At 49.5% G+C, this 19,274-nt stretch overlaps 1 protein-coding gene across 3 annotated transcripts in view; it reads right to left on the reverse strand.

The window, feature by feature from the left end:
* Nucleotides 1-19,274, reverse strand: part of SRGAP2 (SLIT-ROBO Rho GTPase activating protein 2) — a 76,486-nt gene that overhangs the window by 39,721 nt on the left and 17,491 nt on the right. For all 3 annotated transcript variants that reach the window (XM_065740469.1, XM_065740468.1, XM_065740470.1), the window contains exons 2-3: nucleotides 14,833-15,025; nucleotides 7,339-7,501 (exon numbers count right to left, since the gene is read on the reverse strand). In XM_065740469.1, coding sequence (XP_065596541.1) covers nucleotides 7,339-7,501; nucleotides 14,833-15,025 — 356 coding nt within the window. The remainder of the gene's footprint in view (nucleotides 1-7,338; nucleotides 7,502-14,832; nucleotides 15,026-19,274) is intronic.

Below are 19,274 nucleotides of genomic sequence, written 5' to 3' on the forward strand. Positions count from 1 at the left end.
TGTGTTATCAAACGAGCACTCAAGAAAGAAACTGCCACACTCCTGGACTGTGAAAAAAAAAAAACCCTTCCATTCAGATGAAGGTAAGAGAGATCACAGGTGGCAGGAAAATGAGAGCTAAGCCATGAGCACTTATGCTCCTCCACGCAGATTCCAGCAGCTGAGGCAGCAAGGCTGAAGGTTACAGCCACACTGAGCAAGGTGATGGCAGCAGCTGCTGCACCAGCAGGGCACTGCTCACAAGCTGCCTTCCTCAAGCCATTCTTGCAGCCCCAAAGCTGCCCCGAGTGCACCTACACATGTGCACACACACTCCTTTGTGCACCGCGGTCACCCCAGGACCAGGATTCCCAGCATGCTGTGCCAGCTCCTGAAGGCCTCTTTGTCCATCCCTCCTCCCCGCTAATTTAAGCAAGATGTTTTTGGGACTGACGGCAGCACGGCCTGGCTGTTCCGCATTCCACCCAACATTAACAACTTCTGCTTCCAAATATTTCAGGGAGAGGGGTGGGAAGATAAATAGGAGAGCTCGGGAACGCCGTCAGCATCTCGTGCCCTGCATCTCAGCCATGCCAGCAACTCCAGATCTGAGAGGAGATGGGATGGCTGCAGCAGAAGCACTCTGTGAAGCTCAAGAGATGCTTTCTGAACACGCTCAGCAGCAGTGAGCAAGCACACCAAGAGCTGTGATTACACTTATCTCATGCCCTGTGCTGAGTGCTGTCAGCACTGCGGCCAAACAGAGCTGTCCTCTCACACACTGCTCCTCTGCATCTCCCAGGATGGAGAAATGCAGTGTGCATTGGTAGAGAAGTCACATCAAGTGCTATTAATGTTTTTTAAATTAACAGTGGGAGTAGGGAGGCAAGTCTCACCGAGAGCCATGATGAGATTTGCAGGAGTACAGAGAGGAACAAAAGGAATCCCACACTGACATTACAGCCAGGTATGTATCACACTCCAGTTAACATCTACTCACTAAGTTTGTAACGAGCAGGCATGCCAGGTATGACTTTCCAAGATCACACATGCAGTGCTTAAGATTTGCTAATAAAGGCACAGAATTCTAAACAGATTCTCAACAATGCACTTTCTCCCTTGCTTCAAACAGGCCTGCCTTGAATTCATTCGCATGCAGCAACAAACTTGATTTACCATCTTCAGGCTCTCCCCTGAACAAAAGACCAAGCAGCTGTGTGGTATCAGAGCACCCCATGCCCGGCCCATTCCTTACCAGCACAGCACCCAGCTCGCAGGGATGCACGCTCAGCACTGCTCACAACCAACTCAAATCCGATGCAAGTCCAATGCAGCTTCTTGCACAGCTCCTACAGACACAGTGCTCAGCTGTGACCCCCCTGAATGGGAATTCTGCAAAGATTTCTTCTTCCAAAGCGTCCAACACTCAGGAATTTCAACAAGCTTGGAGAATGAGATCTGAGCAACACAACGCACACGCATATTTGGGGCAACAGATCATCAGTTTCTCATTTAATGATCCATTATGCACTGGTCAGTCACACTTAAATTACGGCCCCATTATCAAGTTTTCTCCACTATTTCACCACCGATTCGTTTCACCACTATGTCAGCAATAAGGAATTTCTCCCACACAGTGCACAATACTGCACTTGGAAAAAGCCATTCCAGCATCAAACCGCATCGCACCGCTGACCACCGCCTCCCACCACACTCTGGGTTGGAGGAGTCACAACCCAACACCCTCCCGCCCCCTTTTTTTCCCCCTCCCCCTGCAGTATTTGGGGCTGATGCTCTCGAACCTGGAGCTTCAGGCACTTGGGTCCAGCAAAGCAAGCAGTTTTCTGGCTGAGAGCACTCACTCTTGCTACGAAACCAGCGACACTCACTCATGGAAGATGCTGCATGGGAAACATGCTGCAGAAGGTGAGCAGAGCCACCAGCACGAAGGAAGTCCTGCAAAACACTGCCTGTGATCTTCTGTCATTCTGCTCACAACAGCTCAGTGCTGCCTGTCTGCCCCTATCCTCTCCTCCAGTACTGTGATGTACCCCCCAAAAAAACCTACAGGGATCAGTCAGAGGAATGACCCACAGCCCAGAGCAAGGGCTGCTACCTCTGCCCTGGCTCACCTGTGTCCAAAATGCAGGCAGGAGCACTGCTGTCACAACAGGTATCAAAAGCACCCAGGAGATGAGGTACAAACACAATAATGGACCCTTTCACACAGTGTAAGCAGCCAAACAAGGCATACTGCTTGCATGCTCTAGATGCAGAAGTGACGTTTCCAGTCTGTAACAGCACTGCAGCGTGTGTCCATCACACTGCAACAGAATCCACTCCTTCCACCCACCCAGGGGCAGCTCCAGGTGGAGGGGTCACACCTCAGCCCCAAAGCAGAGGCACACACACGTGGCTGCACCCCTCCTCCTCCCTCAGCTCTAAAAGCACACAGGTAGGAAGGCAGAGATGAGAGAAATCAGAGCACATCACACCGGGTCTGTGCATCCCAAGCTGCAGGGAAACAGGAGCCCCATACTACAGTCTCCTCAGCAAAAACCACGTGCCACTCTGCCTGATACCTGCAAGGACCAGCACAAAAACATCTCCCCCTTCCACCCCTCCCTTTCCTTGGCACAAAACCAGATTCTCCTCGCCACCAACAGATGCACTGATAGCTGCACACGGCTGCACGTGCTCTCCTCAGAGCATTCAGGAGCTCTGCCCCTCAGTGACAGCTTTATTTACAGTGCTGTGATTTACCTTTCCACACTGGTCGAGGAGAGTGCTTTCAGACACCCCCAGCACTCCGACCACTGCCTTTTCTGACTAGCTTTGTTTTTCCACGTTTGATGTATTTTCTCATGTTTCATATTCCAGGACCAGTGCAGCAAAGGAGACGTGGTGCAGCTGAAAGTAGGTCAGCTGAAGCGAGGACCCCTTTGGAGAATTATTAATTTTCCTTCCTGATTACTGCAAGGCTTTCCACCGACTCACTGTAGGGTTTTCGTTTCACATCAAACGCCGCGCAGCATGCCGGAGATAAACTGATTTTTTCCACAATTAAAGGTATTAATGGGGAAGCACATTTCAAAGAGTCGTTTTGCTTTCTTCATCTCTTCTTGTGGGGCTTTCTCCTCTTCAATATCCTTAAGGAACAGCACTGGGCATGAATACTACGCTCCCGATGTACCCCTGTGGGGCAGCAGCCCTCAGGGAGCACAGTGGGGTGGTTTTGGGGTGGGTAAACTGAAGGAAACCCATTCAGCAGCCACTCAAAGCAACTGAGACTTCCACAGCCCACGTTTTAAGGCTACGTTTCACTAAATGGGAACAAAAGCCTTCAGTTTGCTTCTCAGGTAATCTCAAAGCAGCAAAAGAGAGAGGGGGATTGGAGGTAAGAGATGGAAGGGAGCGCTTCTCAAAGGGCACAGGAGACACAGCATCACGGGATGGCACTAACAGATCCACGTGTAGGACAATCTGACAGCCAGGGCACCAACACAAGGGCTGCCCCACGCAGAGGGATCGAGGGCTGCGGTGCCGAGAGTGAAAAAGCAGAAAAGGGAAACCAAACGGCAAATCAGCTCAAAGGGAAGATGGGTAGGTGTGAAGGAATTAAAGCAGCACCCCATACAGAAGCAGAAAGGAATGAGAAGAAGAGGGCACTGCAACGAAGCTCATCTCAGTGCAGTGCCAGCTCCCAGGATGGGAAAAGGTGACAGGGATGGCAGCACTGGGCAGCACGCTGCCTTAAAGCCCCACCACCTTACTGCAGTGCAGCACTTTGCTCTTAGGGCACTTCCACCAACTGCTCCTGGTTTTATTTGCACAACAGCATGGTTACTTATTTCACCATTTCTCCTCCTTTTCCTTTATTGCAGCACAGACTGCACCAAGCTGTGCCCAGCCAGCAGCCCTACACTGGAACATGAAAGCATTTCCTCACTAAAACACCAACACAACACACGAAGGAGCACAGTGCTGCAAGAAGCCCTGATATTTGGGTTTCCAGTGCAACACAAACCACACTTGCTGCTTCCCTGCACCTCCACTGCCCACCAGGAGCTGTTCCCTCCCAGCACAGCCCTTATCACACCCAGCCAGGCCCTTGCAGCCTCAGGGCTGTGATACAGCTGCACTTAGATCCCTTAAAAGCTCGCTGCTTCTGATGGTTAGCAGCACAGCCAGCTCAAGAGTTCAGCAACAAAGGGACCTCGAGCACATCCCTCTCAGCCCACACATCCCTCCGTGCTCACCTGCTTTATCCCTAGCAGGGTACCAAGTGCTGAGCCTAGAAAGCCTGAAATCATAAATGGCCCAAGAAATAGATCTCACGCCTCAGCAGTTCATTGTAAGCACTCTCAGCAGACAAAGATCTCGATACCACCATCCCCTCTATAGTTCACAGCACTTCCAGCCCAGACTGCAAACAGGTCCTCAGTGCTCCTGCAAGTGGCCTCGCACACACAAAACTTCTTACAAAATTATTTCCCAAACAGATGTAAGACTCCCCTTTACTCCACGCTTCCAGATGCCAGGAGTCACAGCGCAGCACTTCCAGGCACAGCTGGGCAACATGTCACACCAGGCTGTGAAAGTGAGATTTGTGTGAAGTTTGCCACCCAAAATAACACCTGCAGGTTTACTATCAGTATGACATAACACGGCAGCATTACCAGCACCAACGAGGACCTCTCACCAGCAGCATCAGGAAAGTCCAGCTCATCCTGCAGCCCTGGAGGGAGCTCAAGGCTGGCTGCACAGGCTGAATTTTTTTGATGGGGAGCTCCTAGCTTGCCTTGCACAGCTTCACGGGAAGGTCTGCAGCACTGCACAGTGCTGTTCTTTCCCACTGTTGGTCCTTGCAAGCAGTGAAACTGCTTCTGATAAATTCTTTGCGATACCAGGCCAAACGTTCCTGGGAACGTCAGTAATCACAGGTAAGAAGGAGTTAGCTCAGCCAGCTAGTGATCAGGTCTCTGGCTGCAGAACACTCCTCACTAGGAAGCAGCTTTCACACAAGAGGTGCTCTCCTTTTGGAGGCCAGCCCTTAACTGAGCCCAGGGAGGGCAGGACCCAGGGCCCACCCCTTCCAGCACATGGGAAGCACAGGTGAATTGCTTGCATCAATGCTTCCTGGGCCACCCACCCCTTCCAGCAGGTGCTCAATCATCAGTTCAGGCTGTGGCATAACAGTGCTCTCACACCCGTGAAGCTTCTGGACAAATTCAATGTTTTGAGGCTGTTGCAAAGCACTTTGTTCCCTGAGCTGCCACATCCTGCAGTGATCTCCCTCCACAAGTGGACAAAGAGATCTCGGGGTTAAGAAAGGACAGGAAGTGGTAAGGAGATGAGGAGGAAAATGTTTTCAGATGCTCTCATCAACACAATTCTAATTCACATTCAGGCCAGCCTGGTTGCTCACCTCCTTTCTAACCTTGACAGCCCAAACCGCGTACCAAATTTCTCTATCAGCTGCTATCCTATCCCATTGTGTGTCTCAAGGTAAGACAGGATGCACTTCTTGGTTTTAACCACCCAGCACAGGTGGAAGAGCAATACAAAACTGCTTTGGTCTGCAGCCAGGGTGCTGTGCCTGGCACACAGCCATTGCAGGAGCTGGAATTCAGCAACAAGTGCCTTTTGTTTGCACCAATTAACGCAGAGCTCCCATTCCCTCTGCGAGAAAGAAACCAAAGCAGTGCTGGTGGTTGTTTATCTGTTTGTTTGGGGTTTTTTTCCCCCCTTATTAAGAGTCTTTCTGCTCGAACCAAAACAAGACAAGGTGAGGCCCTGCTTATGCAGGGGACTGAAAGTTCAGGTGCTAACTTCCAGCCAGACTGCAGCAGTGTCCATTTCCACCTACGACCTCACGAGGCCCTTTCTGAGCCCCCTTGCTCAAACACAGCCCCTGCTGAAATTCAGAGGAGAGATTACTTATCCTTTGGAAGGATTAGTGGCATTGAAGAGTGGCTGCCATTCAGTAATCCCATGTAAGTATCTAATCAACCATAATGTAATTACCAGGAAGTTTTAAAAGGTCAAAAAGGCCTTGGTGTGATGTTGCTTGAAAAAGAGAAGGGCCCTCCTCTACTTGGAGATGTTTAAAAAAGGAAATACTATGAGAAATAGAATGTGAAGCTCCAACATGTCCTTCACAATCTGTTGCTAGCCAGTAAAAACACAAGAAATATACACAGCAGTGACAGTGAATGCAACAGTGCACTTATCTTCGTTCCCTTTGATGAATCAGGTGTCAATGCACACCAGTGCCTGCTGTGTAAGAGCAAGCAAGCTGTCCTCCAGGTAACACACACCGTGAGCTCTCCTTTAGGTAAATCTCAGCAGGACAGGGAGCCCTCAGCACCAAGCACAGCTCACCCTCTACCAGCCTGACTGCAATACAGGGACTGCCACTCAAAGCAACAGAGAGATGCTACAAACAGCTGAGCACCTTTTCCTCAAGTCATTCCAGAAGACTGTCGGGAAAACAAGAAGGCAGTGAGGCCTCCAACGTGTGTCAAGGCTATGCCTAAGGAGACTTAAAGTCTGCAGTATTCACCCAGAGCACAAGGCATTGCAGGGGGGTGGGCAGCGGGGGGAGGGAAACTGCTGTCCAAGTTCAAACTGCAATGCTTTTAATGTGTTAACCAGCAGATGGTACAGCCATTGACAAATCTCTAAAGAGCCTGTGCTCAACCATTTAATAGAGTTTCAAAGCCTCCATATCACGTTTCTCCAACAGGAAGAACAGATTCTTAATAGAACAGCCCCACACTGTCCCACCTCCCTTCTCCAGGTGGAACTCGAGGGGAGAGAAGTGGAGATGGCAACAAAAGGGATCTCTGTTACCCTGCTCTGGAGAAGGACAACGTGTCCTTCTGTTATCTAGCTCAAAATAAGGTAGAATTCCTACTAAAGTGCTTTCTGCTCCACACTGGATACCAATTTATCTTTGGAGGGCTGTATTGGATAATTCTAGAGGAAAAAGAATAGTTTCAGAGCAGCTGACCTTGATGCTTTGTTTTTATATATATATATATATTATTTTTTTTTTAAGGAAAAGAAATGTGGGAACCAGAAATATTTACTATTTAGAGGAAGTTTCAAAGCACACAGCAAACTGTGAGCAGGCTATGAGGAAAAACAGAGCCTTACACTCACTCAAACCTCGATTGATGACTTTTGGGTAAATGCAAAAGTTCTAGGACAAGAAAACAATCCATCAGTGACGAGTCAAGTGCACGAAGGGGCAAAACCAGGTGTTAGGTACAAAGAACAACAAGGAGATCAGCCAGAAGTAACATCCCACAGTTTGCATTTCGGAAGGGCCAAACAACAGCAGCACTCAGTTACCTTCTTGAACAGGCGCCCAGAATCTTCGCTGACCTGGACAAAGCGTGGGATGATGTTGTTGAGATAGATATCACTGAGGGTCGTGTGATCCCTGCTCTCCCGCTTCACTTGATTTAAGAGGAGGTTCCAGCAATTGACCGGTGAGAGCACGTTCTGATCCTTCCTACAAGGGATGAAAAATAGGAACAAGGATTGGATAGGACTTGACCTGATGGAGACAAAACAGTTCTGTTAATGATGTTCACTCTAGAAACACAGCTACAGAATGTGTGGATTTGATGAGGGGGGTGGGAACAGAGCAAATGGCTGTGGCACACACACAGAATAAGCCCTCCATCACACACAGCCTCAGCCTTGGTCCCCCAACAAACTGCTTGGGCAAGTGCAAACTACAGGATGCCAAACGTATGCTCTGAGTTTTTCTTTTGAATCCAACACAATTGCAGTGCCCGAGGCACGGTGATGGCTATGGAGCCTGACCGTGGGGTCTGCAGTGCTGCCACAGACATCTGTGCCTCACCACAAGCATAAGACTTCAAGCACCCAGTTAGCTGAACAGCATCTGCATAGGAAACAAAACTTCACATCTTGTATACAAGCAGTTCTGTGCAAGAATCTGTATCTGTCCCAAGTGAAAGAGACAGCAGTGCTCATCCCACAGGCTCCACGTTCTCAACTCTGAACTTCCTCAACCTTCTTGCAGCCAATTTTCTGCGCACCCTGAAAACACACAACACAAAGGGCAAAGAAAAAGCGAGAGCAGCCTTGGCTAACGTGGATCAAACCAACCAACACGGTAAAACACCTGATCTCCTGAAGGAGCATGGCACCCATCAACCAGCAGACCTCAGCAGCACTGCATGCTGCCCTGCTGCAGCCCAGGGCCGTGGCTGCACTGACTGCACCATGCAGCTCTCCCAGCTCTGCTCACTGCCCCTCTGCAGCACGGTCTGCCTTCCTTCTTAAAATATCAGAGCAACTGTGTGGTCAGATCTCTGATAGGACAGCAAGGCTCATCTGATTACCGAATGAGATTCTATCTGGTTTCTTTCCCCTTAAGATAAATGAGATTTAATTTCCACTGAAAAAGGGAATGTTCTGCACGTAGAAGGACAGCGAGCACTGCTGTCAAAGAGTAACGTTGACAAAGCAGGAGCAATGAAACCACAGCAGACCCTCATCACTCTTCTTGAGCTATAGTGCAATATGGACAATTTTAGAGAGAAAAAGGAGCAGTTTCCAAACAGCTGATCTTGATGCCTTGTTCCTTTTCCTTAAGAAAATGAAAAGCTCAGGGAACAACTGCAGCTCATCATCTGCACTGTTTCAGGGCTTGGCACACATAAGCTTGTGTGTAGAGAAAGGATTCTTGAGCTTTCAGTTCTGGTGTTTTGAATAAAAACATAGAAAATAAAATGCGAGAAGGCAGAGATTTCATTCAGACAATATTTGCCTTTGTACTTCAGTGTCACACATTGCAGATATTGCTGACATGGGCAAAACCAGATGGAACGATCAAAATGCAGAACTGCACAAGGTTGAAACTGCCAGATGTTAAGCTATATAAATCAAGTACTTGCCCTCAGATCTCCTGCAATCAGTGTCTGCAGCATACTGTTTGTTTTGTTAATATGCCAAGGAGCTAATTAGCAACTGCAAGACCTGGCAACCAGCAGTGTGCATGCAGAAGGCTGCGGCCAGCCCTCGAATGGCACAGAGGGGCTGACTCCTGCTGAAATGCAGGCTGAGAGCTTCCACCACCACAGAAGGCAATGCACGCAGGAGCTTTGCATTTTCCACTGAGACAGAGTTTGCTGCTTTTTGTTTTTTCCGTTTCTTTTTCGATTTTAGGGCAGAAGAAACAACAGCTGACTTTCTTCTGATGGAAACGGGGCTGAAGGAGGTCCTCAGCAGGACAAGGTCCTCACTGAGCAGTGCTGCAGCCAGGTGCATGTGCCAACACAGAGCCACTGCCTCTGCAGCACTGGTGCTGGCAGAAGACAGGAGGTGAGCTGAACAGGAGAGGGCTGCAGACAATTGTCAAGAGGAGCACATAGGGAAGAGACGCAGCAGTTGGTTGGCTGCACCAGTGCTATAAAACTACTCTGCACACTGACTCAGTACCTGCCTTCAAAGCTGGAAGAGCTACACAAAACGTCCATGAACCAAAAGTCAGGAAAAAAAGGTGGGAATGCAGCTTAGGAAATGTAAGGAAGGACTCCTCGTAGCTGGTCCTGCTGCAGCAAATCCCATCTCAAAGCCCTGAGCATCCCACTGCTGCTCCATCAGTTCAGAGCATCCTGGAGCTCAGCTGCATGCAGCCTCTGCTCCGCTGTGCCAGATGTCAGCCCACAAACACCCAGCTGTTTTCACCCCCGTGGCATTTTCTCCTCTTGCTGTGAGTTTTCACAGCCCACTCAGCAAACCCTGGCAGCCTCACTGTGCGCTTTGGAGGAGCCTGGGTGCAACCACAGCCAGGAGCAGGGCAGCACCCTGCTTTCCAAAGGGAAATCAAAGCACAGAACAGGAGGCAGGAGAGATGCAATAGTTAAGCAGCCAACTCCCAGCTGCCCAAACTGCTGCACCACAACACCCAAAGCCATTCGAAGGCAGCACATAGCACAAATACCACGAGCCCATGGCGAGCAGGACTGCTGGTGTCTCATGGCGCCGGATAGGTTGCTGACACACTCCATGTGGTTAGACATGAAAGGCCATCCCGCAGGAAGGAGCAGGCACAAAGCCCACACGATTCCAATCTGTGCCTGGGATTGTCACCTCCAGGTCTGTTCCCTTCTGTGCAGATTTTAGCTTTCTCACTGCTAAGGTTTTAGAGGAAGCAAGTACCGACTTCCCCCGATGACTGGGCAGCACGATCCTGTCACCCTGGCCAAAGGGAGACAAAGGAAGGCCTGAAGACAAGCTGCACAGGAACAGAACAGAAAAGGAAAGATGTGGTTACTCGTTCAAGGGCTCCAAAATAGCCCTTAGGACCAAACACACATTAACTGTTAAGCCACCTCTAAAATGCAGCATTTTCTGGGGTGGAACGTGGCAACAGTTTTCACAACACAGAGCAGAAGTTATACAACTGTTTACAACAGACCGTTTTCTATCATAACCACAAGCAGATGGCAGAGGAGCAAATTGCCATTTCCATTAACCATTTCAATTCTCAAAGGAGCTGGCAAATATATTCTGCTCCCAGCTTCAGAGCACTGCAGGAGGGGTGAGGAAGGAAACAAAGCAGCAGTGATGGTTGGGTAGATGGAGCAGTGAGGCTCTGAGGAGCACCCAGAGCTGCTGAGCATTAAAAACCAAACTTTCAGGAGCTGGATATGAACTTCCCAAAGTGATTTTGCATTCCCAGCACTGCTCGACTTCAGGTTCCCCTGCAACATGAAGAAGGTGCCAGGATCCAGCTGTTTACACAGCTCAAATATCGTGTGATGATAGTGAATCCAGAGTTTATTTAGGTTAGCCTAAATTGCAGCAGATCACAGCGATTGGGGGCATTTGGGAACAGGAAGAGGAAGTTGTGCACAGATTTTTAAGGAACCACAAAGTATGAAGCCCTGTGGTTTTCGAGCGTTATCTTGATCAAGTCCTGTGCAACTTCCACTTCAAAGGCTTTGGTTGGTCTCAAAAGATGAGAAAGAAAGATTGAGTCCAAGTATCTGAAAGTTCTTAATTAAATTACTGATTCATAGGAGGAACTCGCAGACGATCAGAGATTTATCTGCTCTAAGGCAGTGACACTGGCTCTGTGCTGTGGTCCCATTCAAGGCAGAAGCAGAAAAACCATCATGAAGAACAGTTCCTCCCATCCCAAGAAGAAAAAACCCACGCACAGCCCAGCAATGGGAATACCACATTTCCACATGGAGCACAGGAAGGTGAGTCAGAGGCAAATGAATTTATGACAGACAAAGAAAAGCTGAAATTAACATCACCTTGCTGCATCATCAGTGTCAGAGTGCAGGTTTGGGGGCAAGTCCCCTGGCAATGCTGGGTGCCAGCATGCTCCAGCAATGAACAAAGAGCAACACTGAGGGTGTCACAGCCAGGGGAGGACCACGAGTCACCACGCAGAGCAGAAGACATCAGGAATCTGCCCTGAACGTGTAACACTGCCATTACAGCAATACTGACAAGTGCCTCTCGATAGTGGCAGAGTGATTTCAAGCACAGACACAGAAAAAAGCTGCTCGTACCTCGTGCCACTATAACCCTCAACCCCAGGGTGAAATACCTGAATGACTCAGAAGTGCTCCAGGTTCATCCCATCAAAAAAATCCCAGGTCCAAACAGCATACAGCAGTATTTATCTGTTACAGCAATACTGTAGAAGTCCACCTGATGTAAGTGCTTTTGCTGACACCTCCCTCACCACCTGTACAATCTCTCCTTTAAAGAAACTGCTCTCAAGTAAAAGCAAAGTCCCCTGCAAAGTGCTGATGCACGCGAGTGCTTCGTTTCCCCTTCAAGTCTTCCTGACACTGCTCAGCGTTAGCAGCAAATTTGGAGCAGCTCAGGCACGGACGTACACGCTGCTCCCTGCCCCTCTCTTCCAAAAGATTCCAGTTATGAACATCTGTTGTTTACAAGTGCTCAGCCTGAAGGTTGCCAGACTTATTCTGCATCTTCGACTTCAAGGCAAAAGCTGCCAGAAAGCCATCTGAATCATGCTGGGATATCCTGGACATTCTGCTCTCCAGCTGACAACTGATTGCTACTCGGTATCCTACTCTCAAGGACTGCCCTGATTTAAAATACAGCCTTAAAATAGCATCTCTTTTTTTTTTATTTTTTTCCTTCCCCTTTTAGATTTCTCCTTATTGAAAATTTTGCTGTGGTTTTCATGTTAACTGATGTTCCAAAAGGCAAAGCCTGTAGGACAGAGCCAGGCAAAGGAAGCACCAGAGCATTGGGGTCCCAGTGCTGGGCAGCCATGTCCACACCAGAAGAGACGCCAGGACCCAGTGGGGACCCCAGGAGCTCCAGTGAGCACAAAATGGGCCACTGCTTCGACAGATATTTAAGGAGTGATGACTGCCAACTTTAGAGCAACGGGCTCCTTTAACAACAGGAGTTGGAAGAATTGGACTGGGAAATGCATTTTCCCCATCCCCCCCCTCCAGTCTTTACAGCTCACGTGGGGCTATTTTCCAAGGGGTAGTGAAGAAGCCTTACCAAGTAGATGTGGTTTATTCTCTTGAGCAGTCTGTACTAATTGAAAAACCAGTTTTCAAGAGGACTAGGCAAGGCAAGCTCTCTCAGCCATGGCAGAGAAGATAAAAGCAACTAAAACCTGGGATGCATCCAACTGCCATCAACTCGGATGTCACCTTGGCTAAACCAATCTGTTCCCCCTCTTCAAAGCTATAAGATGAGAAAAACATACACCTACCTCTGCAAATCCCTTTAAGATGCTCCCGTGAAACCAGCCTGAATCTGCACAACGTGCAGCACCCTTTAAGCCCATGGCAGCCTCTGCACAGCTTGCTCCTGAGACCCAGCACCCAGCTTCAATCAAAGCCCACGTGGGAAATGCAGCCACGCAACGGCTGCCCCTGTGATGAGGCACAAAACCCACACCATGCAGTTGCTGCAAACTGCACCTCACTGTGTTTTCCTTGAAGCCTGTGCTTGTACCATACGTGTGCTGGAGGATGCCACAGGGCCCAGCTTTGAGGGTCAGGCTGCCTCCTGCCCTTGACAGCTCTCCCTTAAATGAACCCCTCTGGAGCAGCTCAGCAATTACACGATAGCTCTCAAGTATGAAAGCACATGCAAATTACAGGGTTCCTGCCTGACAAGTTTCCTCCTTGACAGTGTGTTATGAGATCTAAAATCTGCAAGTGACATGGTAAGCAGTCCCTGAATGATACGGTACCTTCCGATGTAATTGTCACGTAATAGAAAAAACGTGCTATTATGGGATATTTATAGGGTCACAGCCACGCAATTACAGAGGAGCCAGCAGCCCATGCACATCTCAAAGTCACATAATCCCAGGCTCCTTAAACAGAGGGATGTGATGGTTGGCTTTGATCAAACCACCTTCTAGGGGGTTCCAGATTAGATTACAGCACCCACCAAAAAGACAATCAGCCAAGTCCCTGGGGTATATGGATGCATTTCTGAATGCTGGGGCCAGCAGAAGGCAGTGACCAAACAAGCAATAGCACGAGCTCTGCACAACTCACTGCAGCGACCAACACTGTCCTTATGACAATGGGTGTTTATAAAGATGGGATTTTCTCCTCATCCCAGGTCTCTTAAATGAGAATAATGGACAACTGGGACTCAGCCTTGCAGGGCAAGATGTTCCCAAAGCAAGATGCTCTCCTGCTAGGAGCCATCTGCTGCTCATGTAAGCAAAAGGAGCAGAGAGAGCCACGTCATCCCTGTGCACAGCAACGTGAGCCCGGTGCTCAGAGCACTGGGGTGCTGCCCTGGACTCGACAGAAAAGCACAGACGAGTAGTTCAGCAACTCCTATGAAAGCTTTCTGTGCTGATAAATTCACCTGCCCAATTCAGGCCACACAAGTGAGTGAGGAAACTGCTTTAGGAAAAAAATGAAAAATAGAAATCTGCATTTTTGATGGGATGTTTCATAAATGAAATCAAAAACAAAGTCAGCGGGTTGGACACGTATGCTTTAGACTTTCTAGAGGTACACAGAACAACTCTTTTCCACTTCTCAGATGGCTGCACTTAGGTGTCATGCTCTCCAGGCAATGGAGCACAATGTCCATCTTGAATGAGAACTAAGCAGATGACCACACTGTACAGAAAGTAAACTAAAGCTGCACAGAACGGAAGCTGAACTGGTGCCTACTGAGTGGGTTTTGCAAGAAGGGCTGGAGCTGGAAGGGAAAGCTGAACTCCCCCACCCCCCAAACACAGCAACAATAACAACAACAGAGGGCCCAGCCCAGCAGTGCCAGGAGCTGGGGCAGAGGCAGTGCAGGATGCTGCCAGGGGACACAGCAGAGCTCAGTGACTCATGGCCAGGGCTGCTCACTCACACTCGGTGCCACAGAACCACATCCGCTGCTCAGTGCTCACCCAACCCAACGAGCTGAGCAGGAGCAGCCAGAGCAGGACGGCCAGACCTACCTGCAAACAGCACGTCAAGCAGGTGAGGCAACTGCTGTCACTGACACTGAAGGAAATCCAGGTTCTCTCTGCCAAAGGTGGCACAGAACCTTGCCCATTTTCCCAAGAAAACGGCTCCTTTTTAGATTTTGCCAATTTTTTCCATTCCCTGTGGACAACGTATGACTTAAAGGGAGCCACTGAAATGAACCCAGCAGGCAGGCTATGCAGAAATGTGAAATGGGTTCTGTGTTTGTCACCAACATTCTGACATTCACAGCCACACTGACATTCACTGTAGCAGCCCACTTTTTGCATTCCTACGCTTGCAACCACGTTTAGAAGAAAAAATAAATAAAAAAGGACAAAAATAAAGGCAAATACTCTACTTGAATTGCTGGTCTTTGGTGCTCCTAGTTTTAGCCAGGAATCTCTCAGCCAACTTCTCCAAATTCCTCGAGTAATCCATCTCAATCTCTGCCTTCTTGCGGAAGAAATCCTGCAAGTCCTGCAGTAACTGGACCCGGAGCTCACACTGCTGGTCAAGGCATTTCAGCTGCTCTACCAACTGGGCACGGATCTCTGTAACAAACAAGAACACTAGAGATTAAACAAAATGCCATTAAACACCACCAAGACTCTCTAGTAAAAGAGGGTCGAAACACATTCCCTCGTTAATAACGCATCAGCAAAGCTCTGTTACGATTAACTGCGTGCTCAGGTAGGAAATGGCTGCATTGCATCCAGGATGCAGCAGCAACAGGGCAGGATCCAGCAGTGCACCGACCCGTGGGCAGAGCTGCAAGCACCCAGTGCATTTCTGGAGTTCAGAAGTCACTGCCTAAAAATGCACTGTGATGAAGTAACACACAGAAGCGATTATGAGATGCAATTACTCCTGAAGACAGCTTTTGTATTTATGCTGTATTTTGGCCACTGCTTGCAGAATGTCTCACAAACATGGCGGCCTCCCACATCACCTTCCAGGACCTAACTGATTGAGACCAGGGGACTGCATGAGACCGTTTCCCCACAGTCCAACAGAAGACACAAGAAATGCATCAGCCCAGAAACATGGAAACATGCAGTGATGCAGCTGGGAGAGCACGCTTTCAGCAGGCAATAAACTCAGCATGAAAATAAAATAATGAAAGAGGCACTTTTCTCTTGGAGCACTCAAACATCAGAGCTGCCCACTGCAGCCGGACACTGCTGTGCTCTCCCCAAAGTTCAGATGTGCTGTTCCAAGCTGAACTCGACAAGCAATAAAAGCTCAGGCCCTCCTCACGCACAGCTCTGCCTCCATCTGCACACTGCAGCACAACTCGGTCACCACAACCAAAGATGGGGAAGTAGTGTTTTCCAATCTCAGCTTTTTAATCAACATCTTCTTTGCTGATGCCTAGTACCCACAGTACCAGGGCAGCCAGCCCTTCAGGTCCCATCCCATGAGCACTCCTCTCTGCTGCCTTGAGCCGTGCTCACATCTGCTGGAACAGTTTTGGAGGGTCAGGGAATGCTAGCAAAGAAAGCACGCATCTTTATTTTCGGGACTCAAAAACCCAAAACACGTGTATACAAACACAGCTCCTCGTCACGCTTGCCAGAAAGTAATCTGCAAGAATGCGAGGTTTTCAAGCTCCAAGATGACCTCTCTCAGCACCCCAATCAGCACTGAGCACTGCGTGGAAAAAAACACGGGGCAGCAAAGTCACAGCAGAGGAACAAAACCGTGGGCAAAGCTGGTCAGCACCAACTTCATCCCAGAGAGAGAGAGCGTTTCAGGGAACAGGAAACTTCTGTCTTTTCATCAGGAAACACAGCTACAAGCAAATACACGAGCCAGAGTTGTCCACATACTTCTTTAATCAGAACCACTGCAGCATGTGCGTCCCTCCGGGCGAGGAGTGCTGCGTTCCCCCAGCACACACTGCTGCTCCTCCCACTGCCCACCCAGCCCCATCCCGACCCCCAACCCTCCTCAGATTCCCTATCCCCCCCAACCTCTTACAACTTGCAACTCAGAGGTCAGCAGAGCGCGTTCAATTTCATATGAAAATTAAAATGAAGTCACTGGTTGTCGGGGCAGAGCATCTCGCAGGCAGCTCTCCTGCTGCACTCAGCATGGACTCGTAACCTTTTCCTTCAGCAGCAAATGCAGTCTCAGCTCTCTCTGTGATCAATAAGGGTGCTGTCTGGGAGGGAAGCAGCAGCAGCCCGTGGGGTGAGGAGGAACAATCCTCCATTCAGCTGCAGCTGGTGGAGCCTCCGCTGCTGCCGGGCAGGGGCAGCCTTGCTCGAGGCTCCCGGGCAGGGGCAGCCTTGCTCATCTCGCAGCAGCACTGCCCCATACTTTGCCATAACACAACATGAAGAAGGCAGGAATTTCCTGAGGCTTAGTGGGCTTTCTGGAGAATGAAGCGTCCGCTCGTTGCTCCACGGCTTGCACAAGCAGAAGATGGGCTGCTGGGGCTGGCGCTGGGCACGGTGCAGGTCCCCCATCACACAGCATCTTCCTTGGAGTTTGCTGCTCTTGCATCTTTAATTGGCACAGGTTATTAGGTTAACAGCCACTTCAGAACAGCCCAAAGCCCTTTATCTCCCTCCTCCCTACAGCTTGCAGGCCTCCTGAAGTGACCCCTCCCGAACGAGGACAGTGGCACAGAGCACAGTGCTGCAGGTTAAGGTGGCAGCAGGAGGAGCAGGCTTACAGCCCAGCTCTCCCAATAAACCCTGTCCTGTGGTGCAGCCCTTACCACTGCATTTCAAACTCGTGTGCCACAATTAAAACATCCTTAGCAGCAGAAGAAAAAGCTTTCCATCTCTTCAAAGCAAACCGTTTACTCACTCCCATCATCAGGTCATAAAGTCACCTTGGCACAGAAGGACCGAGTGCTGTATGATCCAGACAACTGGGAGGCTCAGGCTCGCAGTCCTATTAAAAACTGCCTGCCCTGGAAGAAGGTAAAGTTCCCTTTAAAAATGGGATATTCATTACCCGTTGGAGGTATGAGATGAACACAGGAAACACTGCAGCAGTGAGGTCAAAGTAGAGGTTACGAGATGAGCTGTGAGCAAACACCAAGGCAGGCTCTGGGTCCCTGAGAACTACCCAGCACACTCATCTCCCCTTTGCATACCTCCACCCTAATGAATTTGCATCACTAATTACTCGGGGCTAGCAGGCACTGTCCCAGACACAACAACATCTCCCCAAGGAGCAGCTGACGGTGCTTGCACTGAACCCACTTGCACACTGCCTCGCTCACAGCTCAGAAATGCTTAAGCACTTTTCAGCTAGAGCCCCACTGAATGCAGCAGACCCATTACTTGTTCTGCAGACAGACCCTGCTTATGCATTCTGAATGCTGGAGAAACAGACAACACAGAACTCTATCACAGGTCTGCAGCGTGGATCTCTAGAAGATAAGAATTAAGTCATGTAGACACAGTGAACCATTAGCATAAGCAAAACCAAAGCAGAGACATCACTTCACATTCCCAGCGCTCAGAATTTGAGTCCTGCTGACAAATCCTCCGCAGCCCCAAGCACCAGCGTGGACAAACTGCTACGGAGCAACTTGAAATAACGTGTCCCTCAAGCAGCTTCCCTAGCGGCTCTTTGAACAGCTTGCTCTCATGCATGGTGACGGATCCAGAGCTGCAGGGATGGCCAAAGACTCAGTGGATGTTGTTAATGTATGGGATGAGTCGTCTGGACAGCCGAGCAGCAGCACACTGCTTGAGATGTTTGAAGAAGCCGGCTCAGAGAATGCTTTCACAGCGACAGATTTTTATCAGCAGATCTATCAGAGCCACAATTAAATTCTGTTTTGCTCAGCTGTCTGCAGGAAGCGGAATAATCACATCAGAGCTGTGGGCTCTTCACCAAAGCCGTGACTGGGGGGCAGGGGCTCCCAGGGGCACGGGCTGTCCTGGAGCACACAGCATCCCTGCAAAGCACGGCTTCCTTCCTTTCATCTGCTCAACAAGCACATCCGCCGCTCTACGAGAGCACTTCCAATAAGCAGAGGCAGGGCAGAGCGACACTGGGAATAATTAAAGTTGGCTGACAATTTCGAGGCCCAGAGACAGCACAGTTGTTTGAAAAACTCACAGTTCAGAAGCCATCATTGGAGCACGTCGTGCTGAGCCAGGCTGCACAGAGAGGGCACTGCACCATCGCTGGGCCTGGGGACCAGGCACACTGCACAGCCCTGAGCATCAACGTGGGGCACAGCCCAGGGAAGAGCTCTGCAGCCCCAGGTTTGATAACATTTGCCATGCAAAGCAGAGCTCGGCCTTGGACAACTTTGAGTAAGTCACATCTTGCATCTTTCTCCCATTTAAACCAAGTGTGCTTTCCTTGCATGCCCTGCAGTGTTCAGGTCTTTTCTTAACCCAGAAACGCTACACACACACACCACTATTTAACATTTTAAACATCGTTAAGAAAGTTACAAGAGGAAGAAACATCAAAACCAAGGACAGCTTGCAAGCAGTGCCCACCCTGAGCTTCCCCATGGGGTGTGAGAATTCATCACATCCACCAGAAGGTGTGGGAAACTCATTTAATTCATTTGCAAGCAATGAACGGGCTGGGCGTGGGGAGAGGAGGGAGGGGAGCCAGGGACTCATGGCTCCGAGTTTCAAAACAGAAAGCCATTTAAATGAAGAATGTTGCACGGCTGTGTTTCAGGCTGCACAGAGCAAGTTCAATTCCTGCGTAAAAGGGAGAGGCTGGCATTTGCTTTCAACAGAAACACCTATTTATGCTAGAATGGAAATCCAGCAGGAGGAGAACAGCAAAACAGGTCCTGAAGACAAAAGC

This window comes from Cyrtonyx montezumae, unplaced genomic scaffold (genome assembly GCF_038088225.1).
Source record: "Cyrtonyx montezumae isolate F1298 unplaced genomic scaffold, pur_monq_1.0 scaffold_26, whole genome shotgun sequence".
NCBI classification, from domain to species: Eukaryota; Metazoa; Chordata; class Aves; order Galliformes; family Odontophoridae; genus Cyrtonyx; species Cyrtonyx montezumae.